General features: G+C 46.9%; 1 protein-coding gene across 1 annotated transcript in view; it reads left to right on the top strand.

Annotated features, from left to right (window-relative positions):
• Positions 1–19,859, top strand: part of spag17 (sperm associated antigen 17) — a 348,837-nt gene that overhangs the window by 73,897 nt on the left and 255,081 nt on the right. The window contains 3 exon segments of the mRNA XM_086006806.1: positions 2,707–2,779; positions 13,309–13,415; positions 16,161–16,298. Coding sequence (XP_085862932.1) covers positions 2,707–2,779; positions 13,309–13,415; positions 16,161–16,298 — 318 coding nt within the window.

Consider the following 19,859-nt stretch of genomic DNA (forward strand, 5'->3'; position numbering starts at 1 on the left):
GTGGCCTCCTTCATGTTATTTGGTATGATTGCATTAGAATTAGGGTGAGTGTGAGGGGTCGCTAGTAAGATGGGGATGTGATAATGTAGATTGAGCGAGAGGGATGGCTGGATAAGAACATAAGAAATAAGAGCAGGAGTAGGGCATTTGGCCCTTCAAGCCTGCTCTGCCATTCATTAAGATCATGGCTGATATTCTACCTCATCTCCACTTTCCTGCATCTCTCATTCTTCTAAACTCTAGAGAATATAGACCTAGTCTACTCAATCTCTCTTCATGGGACAATTCCCCCATCCCGTGAACCTTCATTGTACTCCCTCTATGGCAAGTATATCCTTCCTTAGGTAAGGAGACCAAAACTGTACATAATACTCCAGGTGTGGTCTCACCAGGACCCTATATAATTGCAGTAAGACATCTTTACTCTTATACTCAAATGCTCTTGTAATAAAGGCCAACATACCATTTGCTTTCCTAATTGCTTGCTGTACCTGCATGTTAACTTTCAGTGATTCGTGTACAAGGACACCCAGGTCCCTCTGAACACCAACATTTCCCAATCTCTCACCTTTTAAAAAATACTCTGCTTTTCTATTTTTCCTACCAAAGTGGATAACTTCACCTTTCTCCACATTATATTCCATTTGCCATGTTCTTGCTCATTCACTTAGGCTGTCTATATCCCCTTGAAGCCTCCTTGCATCCTCCTCACAACTTACATTCCCACCCAGCTTTGTATCATCAGCAAACTTGGATATATTACATTTGGTCCCCTCATCCAAATCATTGATGTAGATTGTGAATAACTGAGGCCCAAGCACTGATCCTTGCGGTACCCTACTAGTTACAGTCTGCCAACACGAAAATGACTCGTTTATTCCTACTCTTTGTTTTCTATCCGTTAACCAATCTACAATCCATGCTAGTATATTACCCCCCAATCCCATGAGCCCTAATTTTGTTTAATAACCTCTTGTGTGGCACCTTATCGAATGCCTTCTGAAAATCCAAATAAGGTTCCCCCTTATCTATTCTGCTAGTTACAACCTCAAAAAATTTGTCAAACACAATTTCCCTTTCATAAATCCGTGTTGACTCTGCCCAATACTATAATTATTTTCTAAGTGCCCTGTTACCATGTCCTTAATAATAGATTCTAGCTTTCCTACTACTGATGTCAGGCTAACTGGTCTGTGGTTCCCCGTTTTCTCTCTCCCTCCTTTCTTAAATAGTGGGGTTACATTTGCTACCTTCCAGTCCGCGGGAACCATTCTAGAATCTATGGAATTTTGGAAAATGACAACCAATGCATCCACTATCTCTATAGCCACCTCGTTCAAAACCCTAGGTCCAAGGGATTTATCGGTTTCAGTCCCATTAATTTCTCCAGTACAATTTTTTTTTACTAATACTAATTTCTTTCAGTTCCTCATTCTTGCTAGACCCTTTGTTCTCCACTATTTCTGTGAAGACAGACACAACGGTCACGATTTTGCAGCTGGATGTGGCTCGGGAGCGGGTCAGCTGGTTTCCGGGTTCCAGTCCCGCCCCCAACTGCATCCGGCCAACGGACATGATTTTACGTCGATTGACCTTGTTAAGCCCGCCCTGCAGGCTTGCTGGCCAATTAAGAAGAAACCGGTCAGATGACGTCATTTGATGACGCATCATCTGCTGGGTTTTTTAAAGGGACCATGCACAATTTTTCTTTGACAGCTCATTTCTCAGTGTTTGACAGCATTGAGGTGCTGCAAACACTGACAATGACTGTTCACAAGTGAGCTATTGCACCCAGGCTCTCCAGTGACTCCCTCCTTAGGCTAGAACAGATGGCAGCTGCAGGTGAGGTTACAGAAACAATCTGTCACTGGTGAGAGAGGTTCTCCCAATGAGGCAGGACTAGACAGCCAATTCAAAACTTGTTACCTGCCAATTCAAAACTTGTTACCTACAGGATTGATTGGAGGTGGGTTGACAGGGGGTTTCCTGCCCGCTGTCAATCTTTGCCATTTTGACAGCAGTCCCGCCTCCAATCCTGCACTCTGAGGACCGGCAAAATTCCGGCCAAAGTAAGAATACTTCCACACTCCAGCACTCCTCCAAATTTCAACCCCAAAGGGTTCCCAGACTCCAACATACCCATATCCTATGTCACAGGCCAAGCTCTCTATTATCCCTTCTGCCTGCCACCCTCTCATGTGCTGAACCAAACCTGTTTCCTCCCAGTTTGAGTACTTCTTGCCCTGATCCCTAGCCCCACAGCCATGCGTGCTGGAGTACCTTTCCAAAATCTACTCCCTATCTGATCTAGTACCCAGTTTATGTTATCTACTATCTTGCCACATACCCTAGGCCTTAGAAAAGATAAGATAGTTATTGAGTAGATCAGTAAAGGAATATATTTGAGAACCATACAGAGGAATTGGGAGACATGCAGAAGAAAAGGAGAGAGAAAAGAAGAGAATTTTAAAGGAAGAGTGAGAAAGAAACAATAAGAAAATGAGTGGACACTGAATGATATAGGCACCAGATTGAGCAAACGATGCAGAAATATAGAGAAAAGGGATGGATGCAAAGAATTTAGAGAATGGGAAAAGCAAAGAAGCAGTTAAAAACAACAAGCATTTAAATGGGTAGATAAAGTATGTGAGATTCAGCTTTAATTAATTCTGGTTTTAAAGTTCTTTTTGACTGATACACTTACAGATGCTTGCACTTCGGACCCCGCCTAGCAAGAAGAAGTCTCCCTCAGTACAATTAGCATCTCCTTCTGAACAAGGTACCTGATTCATAAAGCTCTGTACTTGAACTGCTTTAACTATTACTTCAAGTTGTGCAAATTACCATTATCGGCTGAGATTTCCCTGCATCGACGGTTTTGGCAACAAACACCATGGGCTTGAATTTCCAAGCCCCGTGGAGGCGGGTTTGGAGGCAGGAGTGGGGGGAAAATTGCAGAATCGGGGGCACGAACCCGTCCCGCCCCCAACCTACCTCCATGCCCGTTTCCCAGGAGGCAGGGACCCGACCTGTGCTGGGAGCCGCCTCCCCGAGGCGGGAAGCGGATTAGTGCCAATTAACTGTCTGTTAACAGGTAGTTAACAGGCAGTTTTTGGCCTAATCCCTATTTTTAGCCCTGAAGTGTGGGCTGCCCGACGGCTCCAAACCACGCCAAGTTAGCGAAGCGGATCGTCGGGCTGAAGGGCTTGGAGGGTTCGAGATGTCCGGTGTTCAGGTGAGTGATGGGTGCATGAGTGCAGAGGTAAGTGTGTTTGGTGTGTGTAAAGTGTTTAAATAAGTTTTACTTACCTTTACTTACTAATGCAAGCTTCCTTCCTTCAGGTCTCGGGAGTCCCTCATCTCACCGGCACAGAAAGCAGAATGGCCGCGAGCTGTCAAAAGCAGCAGCATACTGCTTTCTGTTCCGGAGAGATTTCTAACTGAGTCTGTGGAGAAGGACTCAAGTTAGAAGTCAGATTGTCAGTGTTTGACAGCTTCACAGAACTGTCAAATGCTGATATTTCATCTGTCAAAAGCTCTTGACAGATGAAATGTCAATCCCTGACGTCACCTGTAACTGGGTGTCCCTTAATTGGCCTGCTGAGCCCGCTGGGCAGGCTCAACAAGGTCAAGCAAGGGAAAATCGTGTGGGTTGGCCACAAATCGATGGAGGCGGGACTACAACCCAAAAAGTGGGAGTCCCGCCTCCATCACGTCCCCATTGACAAAATCATGCTCAGTTAGTCCATTGTGCGCCCCAGTCCTTCAGTGGTGAATTGATGCCATATTTTATTGGAAAACTGATTTGAGTGCACCACAGCGAGGATAGTGGCGACTCAGATGCGGAACAGCCAGTGGCCAATAAAGAGATGTCATTTTAAGGAAGAGACCCGATAACGGGTCATCTTCATTTTTCTTCATATGGACTTGAGTTTTTTAAAAATCATGATGGAAGAATTATGTTGAAACAGAATTAGAATTTACAGATTTACATTGGAAGTTGAATGAATTGATCGGCAAGTTCATTTTTTTTAAATTAGGCTACTTTGGATTATAATTTTAATTAAGCTGTATCATCTTCTATAATTATAGGGGGGAAAGTGGTATTGCTGAGGCTTACTTGTACTGCATTTTATCAATTTGGTTTTATTTTCATTGAGTAATTGCGTGTTTTATTTAAGCTGTAAGGTCTATTGAAATCAAGAATTTTTTTTTAAAACAGCAAGCTTATACAGAATAGAAACATAGAAGATAGGAGCAGGAGTAGGCCATTCGTCCCTTCGAGCCTGCTCCGCCATTCAATGAGACCATGGCTGATCATCCAAATTCAGTACCCTGTCCCTGCCTTCTCCCCATATCCCTTGATCCCTTTAGCCTTAAGAAATATATCCAACTCTTTCTTGAATATATTTAATGAACTGGCCTCCACTGCCCTCTGTGGCAGAGAATTCCACAGGTTCATCACTCTCTGGGTGAAGAAATTCCTCCTCATTTCAGTCCTAAATGGCTTACCCCTTATCCTTAGACTATGACCCCTGGTTCTGGACTCCCCGGCCATCAGAAACATCCTTCCTGCATCTAGTCTGTCCAGGCCTGACAGAATTTTATAGGTTTCGATGAGATCCCCTCTCAATCTTCTAAACTCCAGTGAGTATAAGCCCAATCGACACAATCTCTCCTCATACGTCATTCCTGCCATCCCAGGTATCAGCCTGGTGAATCTTCGCTGCACTCCTTCCATGTCAAGAACGTCCTTCCTCAGGTAAGGCGACCAAAACTGCACACAGTACTCAAGGTGCAGTCTCACCAAGGCCCTGTACAACTGTAGCAAGACATCCTTGTTCCTGTACTCGAACCCTCTTGCTACGAAGGCCAACATACTATTTGCCTTCTTAACCGCCTGCTGCACCTGCATGCTTACCTTCAGCGACTGGTGCACAATAACACTCAGGTCTCTTTGCACTTCCCCTTCTCCCAATCTATTGCCATTCAAATAATAATCTGCCTTCCTGTTTTTGCCACCAAAGTGGATAATCTCACATTTATCCACATTATAGTGCATTTGCCATTTTTCTGCCCAATCACCCAACCTGTCCAAATCGTACTGGAGTTTCATAACATCCTCCTCACAGCTTACCCTCCCACCCAGCTTTGTATCGTCTGCAAATTTGGAGATATTACATCCAATTCCCTCGTCCAGGTCATTAATATATATTGTGAACAGCTGGGGTCCTAGGACCGATCCTTGCGGTACCCCTCTAGTCACTGCCTGCCACTCGGAAAACGACCCGTTTATTCCACCTCTTTGCTTTCTGTCCGCCAACCAGTTCTCTATCCAAGTCAATACCTTGCCCCCAATCTCATGTGCCTTAATTTTGCACGCTAATCTCTTATGTGGGACCTTATCGAAAGCCTTCTGAAAGTCCAAATACACCACATCCACTGGTTCTCCCTTATCTATTTTACCAGTTACATCCTCAAAAAATTCCAGTAGATTAGTCAAGCATGATTTACCTTTTGTAAATCCATGTTGACTTTGTCCGATCCTGTCACTGCTTTCCAAGTGCTCTGCTATTACATCTTTTATAATAGACTCTAGCATTTTCCCCACTACCGATGTCAGGCTTACCGGTCTATAATTCCCTGCTTTTTCTCTACCACCTTTTTTGAATAGTGGGGTAACATTAGCTACCCTCCAATCCATGGGTACTGTTCCAGAGTCTATTGAGTTCTGGAAGATGACCAGCAATGCATCTACTATTTCTAGGGCCACTTCCTTAAGTACCCTGGGATGTAGATTATCAGGCCCTGGGGATTTATCGGCCTTCAGTCCCATCAATTTTCCTAACACCATTTCCCTACAAATACTGATTTCTTTCAGTTCCTCCCTTTCATCAGACCCTATGTTCCCCGGCATCTCTGGGAGGTTATTTGTGTCCTCCTTTGTGAAGACAGAACCAAAGTATGAATTTAGTTGGTCTGCCATTTCTTTGTTTCCCATTATAAATTCCCCTGATTCTGACTGCAAGGGACCTACGCTTGACTTCATCAATCTTTTTCTCTTCACATATCTATAAAAGCTTTTACAGTCAGTTTTTATGTTTCCTGCTAGCTTGCTCTCATATTCTATTTTCCCTTTCTTAATTAATCCCTTTGTCCTCCTTTGTTGAATCCTAAACTGTTCCCAATCCTCAGGATTATTGCTTTTTCTGGCCAATTTATATGTTGTCTCCTTGGATCTTATGCTATCCCTAATTTCCCTTGTTAGCCATGGTTGAGTCACCTTTTTTGTTTTATTTTTACGCCAAACTGGGATGAACAAATTCTGTAGCTCATCCATTCGGTCTTTGAATGTTTGCCATTGCCTATCCACCGTCAACCCTTTGAGTGCCATTCCCCAATCAATCCTACCCAACTCGCTCCTCAGACCATCGTAGTTTCCTTTATTTAAATTGAGGACCCTAGTCTCTGAGTCAACTACTTCATTCTCCATCTTAATGAAGAATTCGATCATATTATGATCGCTCTGACCCAAGGGGCCTCATACAACAAGATTGCTAATTAATCCTTTCTCGTTACATAATACCCAGTCTAAGATGGCCTGCTCTCTGGTTGGTTCCTCGACATATTGGTCCAGGAAACCATCCCGTAAACACTCCAGGAAATCCTCCTCCACAGTATTGTTACTAATTTGGTTGGCCCAATCTATATGTAGATTAAAGTCACCCATGATGACTGCTGTGCCCTTATTGCACGCTTCTTTAATTTCCCTTTTAATGCCATCCCCAACCTCCGCCTTACTGTTGGGACCACTAATGTTTTTTTCCCCTTAGTATTTCTCAATTCTACCCATACAGATTCCACATCATCAGAGCTAATATCCTCCATTACAATTGTATTAATCCCTTCTTTAACCAGTAATGCTACCCCACCTCCCTTTCCTTTTTGCCTATCTTTCCTGAATATCGAATACCCCTGGATGTTGAGTTCCCAGTCTTGGCCATCCTTGAGCCACGTTTCCGTAATCCCAACCAAATCATATTCGTTTACCTCTATTTGCGCAGCCAATTCGTCCACCTTATTACCAATGCTCCTCGCATTAAGACACAAAGCCTTCAGGCTTGTTTTTTTAACGCTCTTAGACCTATTAGAATTATTATTTACTGTGGCCGCGTTTGATTTAAACTGTTGATTTCTCTGACTGCCACTTTTGGTTTTTCTCCTTCCTATCTTTTGCTTTTATCCCTGTTTCCCTTTCCTCTGTCTCCCTGCTCAGGTTCGCAACCCCCTGCCATTTTAGTTTAAACCCCCCCGAACAGTGCTAGCAAACCTCCTCGCAAGGATATTTGTCCAGTTCTGGTTCAGGTGCAACCCGTCCGACTTGTACAAGTCCCACCTTCCCCAGAAGCAGGCCCAGTGATCCAGGAAACTAAAGCCCTCCCTCCTGCACCAACTCTTTAGCCACGCATTCATCTGCTCTAGCCTCCTATTCCTATACTCACTAGCACGTGGCACCGGGAGTAATCCAAAGATTACAACCTTTGAGGTCCTGCCCTTTAATCTGCTACCTAGCTCCCTAAATTCTTGCTGCAGGACCTCATCCCTCTTCCTACCCATGTCATTGGTCCCAATGTGAACCACGACCTCTGACTGTTCACCCTCCCCCTTCAGAATGCCCTGCAGCTGTTCAGTGACATCCTTGACCCTGGCACCAGGGAGGCAACAAACCATCCTGGAGTCACGTCTACGGCCACAGAAATGCCTATCTGTTCCCCTTACGATGGAATCCCCTACCACTATTGCTTTCCCACTCTTTTTCCTCCCTTCCTGAGCAGCAGAAGCACCCCTGGTGCCAGGAAGTTGGCTGCTGCTGCCTTCCTCTGGTAAGTCACCCATTAAATGGTGTTCTCTGAAACTAAATTTAGTTTGAATTCTAAAAAGGCTGATAAATGTACATAAGTTGGTGAAACTGACTCTCTGGTGTTTTATGGATGTTTATTTTTACCTGAAACAACTCGATCCTGTTGCTTGAGCTTCAGGTATTTTCTGAAAGATCTTTCTTTGCTATGTCTTTGGCTCAGAGATCATTGTTATTTTGAATTCTGAATGTAAACAAATTTTTCAGAGCTCAAAATTAGTTTCAGCATCATTTAAAAGTAAAAGTCTGATTCAGTGAACACATTATAAAGTCAATTACGCCTCTGCCAGGCCACTTTGGGCATTATTTTTAAGTCTAAGTGGCGGTGACGTGAAAACTGGGTTAAATGCAGAAAAATGGCCATCATCATTGATTTCAGTGGAGAGGGTAGCTAGGATAAATGCCTTCTGTTTTCAGCGATGGTAACAGCAGAGCTGCGCAAAAGTCCCTGGAATATATGAAATGACATAATTAATGGCCTTGCCAATTAACTCGATATCCACCCCTTTCACCGCTGTGGCTGCAGTATGTACGATCCTGGTTACTTCAATAGCACCTGCCTCTCCTGTGACTACTACCACCAAGAAGGACAAGAGCACCAATGTCGTGGGAACACCTGCACCTGCCATTCTACCAGTGTGACATTTTTCCCGTACCAGTCATTTTGTGGCCTGTTTGAGTGAGATTGCCAATTTGTGTCAGTTTTGTGCCAATGCCCAACAAGAACTAATTTGAGACAGCTCAAACTCATTTCACATAGGACGCTTACAGCCAGCAGACAGATCTGCAAACTTGGCCAGTTTGTATTCAGTTTCTGTATCTAAGTCATTAATGTAGATTAGGATTAGATTAGATTAGATTAGGATCAGTAACAATTCCAACACCTCATTCATCACCACTTTCAAGCCTGACATCACTCTCCTAACTTGTACCTGCTGCTTTCTTTCCTTCATCCAATTCGTTATCAACAAACAGGTTTTACCTTGAATTCCCACTGCTTTCATTTTCAGTAGTAGCCTTTCATGAGGAACTTTGGATTTTTAGAGACCTAAATACATAGGGGGGAAAATTCGGTTGGCTGCGCCACCCATTAGCGCCTAAAGAGGCCGAGAAGTGGGGCGCTAACCAACTCGCGCCTGGGCGCAGCGAACCCTGCGCCTCTTCCTATATTGCGTGGACATTTTGCGCCGGCACTAAACCTTAGCGCCTGCTCACTGGGGCACGCAGATCATGAAGTCATTTCAGTGTGCAACGCCCTTGGGGCGCCCCGGACCGGAAATTCAGTGGCGCCCCCCTCCGTTCCGCCTGGCGCTAACAAGGACAGGTTACCTGGAACGTTTCCCAGTCACTGTCGGGCTCGGGTGGCGCTATTTAAAGGGGACTGTTCTGGATTATTCTGGGTAGCCATTTTTGGACCACAGCTTCTTAGAGAGAGAGAGAGTTGCTCAGAGACAAACGGAGAGCCATTTCTGCAGTGAGCCAGCGCTGGCAGAGGAACTTTAGCCTTCTGAACATCACTTTGCAGTTGGTGAGCTTCTCAGCCGGAATAACTTTCAGTGCGCTCTTACTATGGGGGCTGCATTGGATGCGAACGTCGTGCTTCTCAATCATTTGGACAGGGCACAGAGACGCAGGGATTGAGTGGCAGGCATGGCCAGACGGAGGAGGGCCTACAGACGTCGCCCCATGAGACCTTACGCTGCCAGGGTTTTCCGCCAGCAGTTTTCACATATCAACATGTCGGAGGAGCAGTGTTTCCAAAGGTTGCGCTTCAGTAAGGAGGTGGTCACTGAGCTCTGCCACCTGCTTCAGCCAGATCTGTAGCCTCAACTAAGGTGCAGGACATCTCTGTCGGTGGCTGTGAAGATCACTGTGGCTCTAAACTTCTATGCAAGTGGCTCCTTTCAGGCCGCTACTGGAGAAATTGCCAACATCTCACAGTTCGCGGTGCATTGCTACATCCGTCAAGTGACTAATGCCCTCTTTAGAAGGAGACGGCAGTACATCTCCTTCCCAATGACCCCGGACAAGCAGCGAGAGTGCGCAGAGGGCTTTGCAATGATAGCGGGCTTCCCCATGGTGCAGGGCGCCATTGACTGCACAGGGCTTTGCGGGCGCCTCTAGAGAATGCGGAGGATTTCCGCAACCGAAAGGGGTTCCATTCTTTGAATGTGCAGCTGGTCTGTGACCACCGACAGCTGATACTCACTGTGAATGCCCAGTTTCCAGGCAGCAGCCACGACGCCTTCATTCTGCGCCAGACTCCTGTGGCAGACCTTTTCGAGGCCCCGGCTCACCCAGGAGGCTGGCTTCTCGGGGACAAGGGCTATCCTCTGTGCTCCTGGCTAATGACCCCAGTCCATTCGCCCAGCACCCCTGCTGAAGAAGGATACAACGAGAGCCATCAAGCGACCAGGAACATCGTGGAGCACACAATCGGCGTGCTGAAGCAACGCTTCCGCTGTCTGGACCATTCCGGAGGAGCCCTTCAGTACTCACCTGAACGAGTCTCCCACTTCGTGGTTGTGTGTTGCATGCTGCATAACCTGGCAATCCTCAGGACCCAGCCAATGCCACCAGACATTGAAGCACCAGCAGAGGAGGAGGAGGAGGAGGAGGAGCAGCAGCACCAAGACGGGAGGGAGGAACAAACTGCAAGGGCCGTCCGTCAGAGGCTTATAGCAAGTCGCTTCTAGGCCCCTCTCACGGAATGCTTGCTGCCATTCCAAGAACATGAATGGAACCATTCTGCTACCCCTAAGCCGGTCAAGGGCAAAATTTGTCCAAAGAACAGACATGGCCATTGTGAATAAAGAACGTTGTTTATTGTACAAAATGTGCTTCCTTCCCGCCTGACAAAGCAATGGCAACAGAAAGCAAAACATACAGACTGCCACACCCGGGAGACTGTCCAAAACATAAGTGGCTCTCACACCCGGGAGACTGTCCAAAACATAACTAACATTCAGACCAGCATCCTCTGTCTTGAATGAAACAAATAACACGATTCAGCAGCACCTTCTACTTTTTCCCCCTCGATGGTGATCTGCTTCCCTTTCGGCATTGGCCCCTTCCTGCCTTGCAGCTCCTCCGTAATGGGACCCCAGTGGCTGCAACAAGGCTGGTGGAGGCCTGCTGACTGTCCGAAACCGCAGATGCCCCTGAGGGACGGCCTGGACGAGCTCTGGGCATGGAGGGCCCGGCTCCTGACTGTTCCAACTCTGCATGGGCAGAAGCAGTCTGTCCTACAGGTGGTGGCAGCTGCAGTGGAGAAGTGCCAGTGGTGGCATCAGGAATGGTGTCATCCTGAGAGCGGACAGCAGCTCCCTGGTCGGCCGACACACTGGCACTCTGACGGGCCAGCACCGCAGCATGCGCAGCAATCAGCTGGTGCACAGATTGCTGGCCTGCTGTGGTGCTGCAAGTTCCCCGGGGAATCCTGCCCGATCCAGCGAGGGTGGCAGCAGTCAGTGCTCGCGTGGCCTCAATCTGCATCTGCATGAGACCAGCGAGTGACTGCGTGGCAGCACTCAGCACTTGCGTGGCAGGTGCCATTGCTTCGTTGAAGCCCTGGACAACCCTTGCCAGTGCTTCGCTGAAGTCCTGCACACTCCTTGCAAGTGCTGCGCTGAAGTCCTGCACACTCGCTGCCTGTGCTGCACTGAAGTCTTGGACACCCCTTGCCAGTGTCTCAATGGATTCGGGCATCCTTCCCACTGCAGCCATGAGCTCAGTGTGCCTGAGCCCAGCCTGGGCGCTCATTTCAGCGAGGGCACGCACCTCCTCTGCGTTCCGTGCAGCAGGACTCGCGGCCCAACTCGCCCTCTGGAGAGACGGCCCCCGAGCTTCCCTACCCCCCTCGCGTTGCTGCAGGCCGCTGGTTCCTGGAGCTGGGTCCTCCTCAGAGCATTCCCCCCCGCTCCCCTCCAGGGAAGGAGTCTCCCCAGTCTGGAGATGGGCTGGCTCGCCTGAGGGTTGAGCGGATGTTCCGGCTTCCTCCTCCTCGTCGCCTCCGCAGTCAATCACAGTGGCAGCTTGAGGGCCCGCCTCCCAAGCTGGCGATGCAGCATCTGAAAGCAGGGAGGTTCAAGAGTGGCTTTAGCGAAAGGACAGGGTGGCAGCAAGGGATGCATGAGTGCTGCAATGCTCTGAATTGGGTTGAAAGTGAAAAAGCATGCTGGTGTGGGGAACAACTGGAAGGAGAGAGGTCAAAAAGGTCATGGCCTTACCATCACTGTCCACAATGGGATCGGCATCTCCAGAGGCGACGGGGCCAGTCATCCGGCTTGCGACGATCTGGTGGACTCACTCCTCCAGGTCTGAAAGGGTCTGCAGGTGAGGCCGGCCTCCTCCGGTCCGAAGCTGCTGTCTGCGGTTACTCGCCAGCTTGGCCTGCAAGAGAAAGGATGGGGTGTGATGAAACATGTTGCCCTGTTCTGGCATCACATGCCTCCCATGGTCGAATAGCCCTTACATTATGCTGCCATGATTTGGCATCACATGCCTCCCATGGTCGAATAGTCTTTACACTATGCACTGAGCTGAATGTGCGTGTGTGTTTCCAGAAAGGGCCATGGGTTCTGGATGACAGCTGGCCATTGGGGCTTTGCAGACCCTCTGGCCATAAAGTGAGGTGCAGATGGAGGGATGAAGATGATTCTGGAAAAGGCACTCACCCTGACGACCCGAGTGAGGTCGTTGAACTTCTTCCTGCATTGCACAGGAGTCCTCGGAACCATGCTGCTGGAGGTGACTCTTTGGGAAACCTCCCTCCAAGCTCTGCGGTATTCGGTTTGATGAGGCCTCCTGCCATTCTCCGGGTACAGCACAGCTCGCCGGCGCTCCACCGCGTCAACCAGAGCATCCAATGCCCCCTCGGTGAAGCGCTGCGCTCTCTCCCGGGCCCTCTCCATGTGGGTGAAACTTTGGCCGCCACAGGTAGGTTACCGCCGATTTTGAGGCCTACAAGGCGCAGAGTGTGGCTGCAGAAGAGAATCGATCCGGCCCTTTAAGAGCTGGCCGGCGCCAGCGTGTCTGGGTGAATTCGATAATTGACGGCACCTGCGCTGTGCCCGCCTGCGGAGAAATTGCGTCGTGCCGCCGGGTTAGCGCCTTAAGAACACCGTGCAGCGCCTGATTTAGCGCCGCAATCACCTCCAGGGGTGTTGCAACCCAATATCGCTCGAGGTGGCGAGAACTTGCACCTGGCGCTAATCTTTACGCACCGCAAGAACTAGCGCCCCAAACGGGGCGATACCGAATTTCTCCCCCATAATGTCATATGATTGTGATTGCCTTCAAAGTAATTTTTTCCCATTGACCAATTTACCCACTGTATTCCATACGCATAAGAAAAGTTAAATGATTATGTTTTAATGTTTTTTTAATAGATACTTCTACTGCAAGGGTGGATATGAGATACTATAATGATCTGATGAGCCTAGCGCCCCTGGAGAGTCTCTCTGTGCCTTTAATATTACACTGTATACTGGAGCAGGTTTGTATGTGTCTGACGGTCATGTATTAACTACTTGATGGTGTGGTCCCCAGTTAGCATATCTTTGTACCTTTAATACTATACTGCACTTAATTTAATTTAACATTTCCCTCTTGGGTATTCATTTCAATATCCAGGCATTAGCGGCTTTATTGCAAACTAAGGTTTATTTATTAGAAAATATTTAACTGCAGTAACCATTATAAATGTCATTTTTATTTACATTTGGTCTTCAAGGAAGCAGGGTACAGGAAGGGATTTATTTAAGGTAATGCTGGCTGGCACTTCAGATTATGCCCACTGTATGCCACACTCATAAATCATGTAAGAAAAATCCATCAGTCTTGTTTGATGTGCAAGCAGTGCCCCCTTAACACTACACTGAGCAGTTAGTGTTAATGTGAGTTATGTTCATAACAGCTAAGCCAACTGGAGCCACAGAACCCTTTGCTCTTTAGCGCTAACATTAGCACTTTAATAACATGTAGTTTTGGTTTTGTATTAATGCCACTGACCTCTTCATCCCTGAGTTACTAACCAATCACATGGATAAATCCCTTGGGCAAAGGTTAGTACTGTGCCTTAATTTCTCCTGCTAAAAAAATTTGTAATTCTGTTTTTTAACTATACCTACCAGAGCAGTATTGATAGGGTTTTAGCAGTAGTCCAAGAAGGATTTTAGCAGCAGTCCAAGAAGGAAGTGGTTTCCCATTCCATCGCTGCACAATGGTACAGCCTCTGAACATTAACACTCAAAACCATGCTTACTTAGCATACTCCCAACAGAAGCAACCTCCGCAGTGCCACGCTCTAGGGTTTTAATGTCGAGAAGGCACAGTCCGTTGACACCATACAATCTTATACCTCCTATACCTATACATATGTAATGTAGCAAAATTTGCTGATGATACAAAGATAGGTGGGAAAGCAAGTTGTGAAGAGGACACAATGAATCTGCAGAGGGATATAAACAGGCTAAGTGAGTGGGCAAACATTTGGCAGATGGGGTATAATGTGGGAAAGTGTGAGGTTATCCACTTTGGTAAGAAAAATAAAAAACAAATTATTATTTAAATGGAGAGAGATTACAAAATGCTGCAGTACAGAGGGATCTGGGGGTCCTTGTGCATGAAACACAAAAAATTAGCATGCAAGTACAGCAAGTAATCAGGAAGCCAAATGGAATGTTGGCCTTTATTGCAAGGGGGTTGGAGTATAAAAGCAGGGAAGTCCTGCTACAACTGTACGGGGTATTGGTGAGACCACAACTGGAGTACTGCATACAGTTTTGGTCTCCTTATTTAAGGAGGGATATACTTGTATTGGAGGCAGTTCAGAGAAGGTTCACGAGGTTGATTCCTGAGATGAAGGGGTTGACTTATGAAGAAAGTTTGAGCAGGTTGGGCCTATACTCATTGGAGTTTAGAAGAATGAGAGGTGATCTTATTTTAACATATAAGATACTGAGGGGGCTCGACAAGGTAGATGCAGAGAAGATGTTTCCCCTCATGGGGGCATCCAGAACTAGGGGGCAGAGTTTCAGAATAAGGAGCCGCCCATTTAAAACAGAGATGAGGAGGAATTTCTTCTCTCAGAGGGTCATAAATCTGTGGAATTCTCTGCCCGAGAGAGCTGTGGAGGCTGGGTCATTGAATATATTTAAGGTGGAGATAAACATAGAAACATAGAAGATAGGAGCAGGAGTAGGCTATTCGGCCCCTCGTGCCTGTTCTGCCATTTAATGAGATCATGGCTGATCATCCAAATTCAGTACCCTGTCCCTGCTTTCTCCCCATATCCCTTGATCCCTTTAGCCTTAAGAAATAGATCTAACTCCTTCTTGAATATATTTAATGAATTGGCCTCAACTGACTTCTGTGGTAGAGAATTCCACAGGTTCACCACTCTCTGGGTGAAGAAATTCATCCTCATCTGAGTCCTAAATGGCTTACCCCTTATCCTTAGACTGTGACCCCTGGTTCTGGACTTGCCTGCCATCGGGAACTTCCTGCCTTCATCTAGTCTGTCTAGTCCTATTAGAATTTTATAAGTTTCAATGAGATCCCCTCTCATTCTTCTAAACGCTAGCGAATATAAGCCTAATCGACCCAATCTCTCTTCATACGTCATTCCTGCCATCCCAGGTATCAGTCTGGTGAATCTTCGCTGCACTCCCTCCAGATTTTTTACCAATAAGGGAGTGAAGGGTTATGGGGAACGGGCAGGGAAATGGAGCTGAGCCCAAGATCAGATCAGCCATGATCTCATTGAATGGCAGAGCAGGCTCGAGGGGCCAAATGGCTGACTCCTGCTCCTGTTTCTTATGTTCCCAAAATAAGCATGTGGGCAAAGCAGCAGTGGCACTCCGAGTAACTGATACCGAGGTAGTGTATAAGCCTGTGGAAACACCATAATAATTAGGACTAATTTCTGCAGCTCATTTGAACCTCCATCCTCAGCTGCAGGGCTTCACCACCATTGCTTGACCAGGTTTTGAATTGTCTGCATTAGGACACAAAGAGATCAAATATTGTTGCCTTATAATAAAACAGATGTGTCTCTATCTATTATTTCTCCCATTTGATAACATAACATAAATCTTCATTATAATTAGACGAATAACTAGAATTTATTTTTGTGATGTTTTGCTTCAACTAATGCAGAAAATAGTAAAAACAGCTAATGCGCTGAGATTGCTTTCAAACATTTTATATCAACACCAATCTGTTTGTTTGTTCTGCACAGGTTGTTGCTACAGAAGAAAGTCTAACTCCCCCAAGTGAACTTATTCCTAAACCACGGAAAGATGGACTGGACCAAAGTCTGGTAGATCACATGATATCCACTGTGCTTAGTCTCTCCATGTCTGAGAACGAGAAACAGGTACCAGCAGGTCCTATTACACTACATTGCAGATGGGGGGAGCATCTGCTCTGTGATCCATGATGCTTACTGAAAATGTATTTTTATGTGATGATAACGAAAGGATTCAATCGAAAATCTAGACTTTGTTCGTTGGAATGGGGAATGGTGAGGGGGTGGTTTGAATTGGGTTATTAAAGGAGACATTAAATAACTGACAGTAAATTATAAGCCAATACGATTGAGGTCAGATGACATAAGTTTTTGTTTGGCATATGGCTCATTAAATTAGTTTCATGTATTTTCTCATTAAAGTGAGAAATATGGGGAATGGAACAGTTTTCCATTTTATGAAGCTAGAATTTGCATTAAATATTCCCAAATCACATACAGCCTAGACAGATGCAGTATAGAGCACTCTATGTTCTGATTCATTAATAGCCCAATTTTTAACTCCCCACACCCAACGAGAATGGGGGGTTAAATTGGGACAGCAGCCTTACCTCCACGTTCGTACCACCTGCTGCCATTTTAAATCCCAAGTTTCAGGTGGCATGGAGGTGCTTGCTGCAAGGGCCTCATAAATGTGCAAAAGTCAGAGGCCTAGAAATTCGGTGGGCTTTGCGCCCAGTTACAGCCCAAAGAGGGCTTCTGCGCCAGTAGGGGTGGTAGCGCTGATTTTGAGGGCCGCGGTAATGGCGGCGGTAGCCGGTAGCGCTGCACCGGCACCGATGACGTCATCGGTGTGCGCAGTGCCCCGGTTCCACCCCGCTACCGCCCCGACCCCCATCTTCAGTAGCGGCCGCCTCTTCCGTGGCGGCCGCTAACAACATCGGGAGACCGGGTCCTTACTGCAGCCTTAGCGGGGCGCTTTAAGGTGGAGGTGCGGCCGGCTGCTTTTTCGGCGGCCACCTGCCCGCACCTCCTTCCCCGGCCTCCTCCACCCCACCCTCCCCCCCCGCGGCATTGCCGGCTGGTTTCCGTGGAGCCCGGCACTTCTCCGTTGTGCCGGGCTCTTTTGCCGGCACTCGCGATCGGGGCTCCGGCCGTTGCAGGCACCTCCTCCTTAAGAGAAGGAGGAGGCCTGCAGTGCAGCAGCCTGCTGCACCGCATCGGGTGGCGCAGCGGCACCGGGAGCGCTGAAATTCACTTTCAGCGCCCCAAGCGGGGGCGGGCACACCCTGGAACAGCGCCCGGTTCCGCCTTGGGGCGCTAAAAGTGAATATGGGATGGGCGCAACTGGCTCCGCGGCCAGCGCAAAATTTTCGGCGCAAACGAGCTGGCGGGGCTATACCCAATTTCTAGGCCAGAGTCCTTAACTGAGTTAGGATCCCGACACCATTTTAACTCTGGATAGCACAAGTCACGTTGAGTGCCAGAATCGCTAGTGAAACTTGGCGGCAAACATGAGCAGGGCTAAAAGAGGCTCAGAAAAGTTTGTAAAATTAATTTTTTCTTGGTTTCTTTATGGCCCGGGAGGAACAGGAGTTAAAATCTCTTAATCAAACTCATAAGAATATCCCTCTTGTTATGTTTCCATTCCTCACACAAGCCATTATGTACTCTGTCTGAATGTGTACCAGTTTTATATCAACCGGGTTAAGACTTTTAAAATAGAAATTGTTGCAACTAGCCGTGAGGAGATGTTCAATTGCGTCAATCCTCCTGAATTCAAACACAACTCCCAGAAGTAAAAGACAGTCGGGTCGATTCCACAGTGATCTGCTTAGGGAGCCTCCCCTTGCCTACAGCACACGATCTACGGAATGAGGTGGGTATGCCTTAGTACACTCGACGCTGAACTCCCAATTCAGCAGGAGCAAAATTTTAAAAGATTCTCAGGCAGCATTAGTCCCTTAAAAATTATGCAAAGTGACCCAACTCCAGATTCCCCATGCCAATTTGCAGCATGCTTTTTGATTCATTGAGTGCCTGTATAAAATGGATGCTGGGAGGCCTACATGCTATTTGTTCGACAGGTCCAGCACTTAAAAGTTAGGTTCCCATATTAGTGAGAATTGCATCAGACTGCTGTTTTTGACCTGACTAACTGGACTCTATTCTTGCTACTGATTTTGTTTTCCTATTGCTTGCGGTTTTTCTTCAATTCAACACACCTTTTGGTACACACCTTGCACAGAAAATTCCTGCTACCACAAGTTTGTGCCTGCAGCTGCTAGCAGTACTGAACGTGGGCATTCCATTGGGCTCAGCTGATGTACTGGGAAATCACTTAGGTGTCATCAGCCATAGCTGCAGAGGATAGCCATGATCTCCCATAAACCACAAATGTCTTTCTGTGTTGAAGGGTTTTGGTATGGTGGACTTCCATAAAGTGAAGACATTGTGGCAACTCCCAGGGAAGCAAGAATTCATTTACATTATGCCATGTTGCTGGTCGCAAATGAGCTGCATATTGACAGAATGGAATCCTTTCTTAATGACATGGGTCATGCATTAAGCAAGCGGATGCAATCTATGACTCCTTGCACCTTCAGGAATCCTGCTACTCTAAAATTACAGTACCCTGTTATGCTGTCGGCAATTGTTCATGGGGGGATAAAGATGAAATTACTTGCTCTAGCAAACAATGTATCCATCACCTGCTTTATGCATCTGGTTAGAGCTGACTGGTGGATTTAGTGATGTCCCCAGTGACAGCATTGAAAGACTCGATAGCACAAGTTCAGGGCAGTTGTAACCTTAACAGATACTGACACAGCACTGCCAGTAGCGAGCACTATCAGTGGTGGAGATGGGCTATAAGTCCACTTGCAGTATATGGCGCAACTCCACAACAGCTTCCTTTCTAAAGTGAAGCCTCCCCAGACACTGTTTCCCTGACAATTAGAGTATGTGTGCCTTGAGCCAATACTGTGGGCAAGGGACGTGTGCCTCCAGTGCTGCCTGATCAGCCTGGCATCCCTCCATTGCTGCTCAGCTTCTTCCAAAAAGTGGTTACAGGGGAACTTACAATGGGAAACTCATTTTGCCCTGTGTGAAATGGTAGGAGGAAAAATGGCAGTCCAACAGCAAGTGGCACAGACAGATGTCAAAGTAGCTGGCACCAGCAAAAGAAAACTCTCAAAATGTGTCAGAAATAAGCTTTAAACTAATGTTGTAAATGCTGCTGGACTTTTTGAATTCTTTTCGGCCTTCTGCTTCGCGTGTAGGAACCCTGAATGCCCGTTTTAAATGCCAAGATGAAGCAGTGCGAATGACGCATAAATGATGGAAAATATTTTATTCGTTCCTGGGATGTGGGCATCGCTGGCAAGGCCAGCATTTATTGCCCATCCCTAATTGCCCTTGAGAAAGTGGTGGTGAGCCACTTTCTTGAACCGCTGCAGTCTGTGTGGTGAAGGTACTCCCACAGTGCTGTTAGGGAGGGAGTTCTAGGATTTTGACCCAGCGACAATGAAGGAACAGTGATATATTTCCAAGTCATGGAACGGTAGCGTAGTGGTAATGTCACTGGGTTAGAAATCCAGAGGCCTGGACTAATGATCCAGAGACGCGAGTTCAAATCCCACCATGGCAGCTGCGGAATTTAAATTCAGTTAATTAAATAAATCTGGAATT

This window comes from Somniosus microcephalus, chromosome 14 (genome assembly GCF_052327205.1).
Source record: "Somniosus microcephalus isolate GS21.2 chromosome 14, FLI_Smic_1.0, whole genome shotgun sequence".
NCBI lineage: Eukaryota > Metazoa > Chordata > Chondrichthyes > Squaliformes > Somniosidae > Somniosus > Somniosus microcephalus.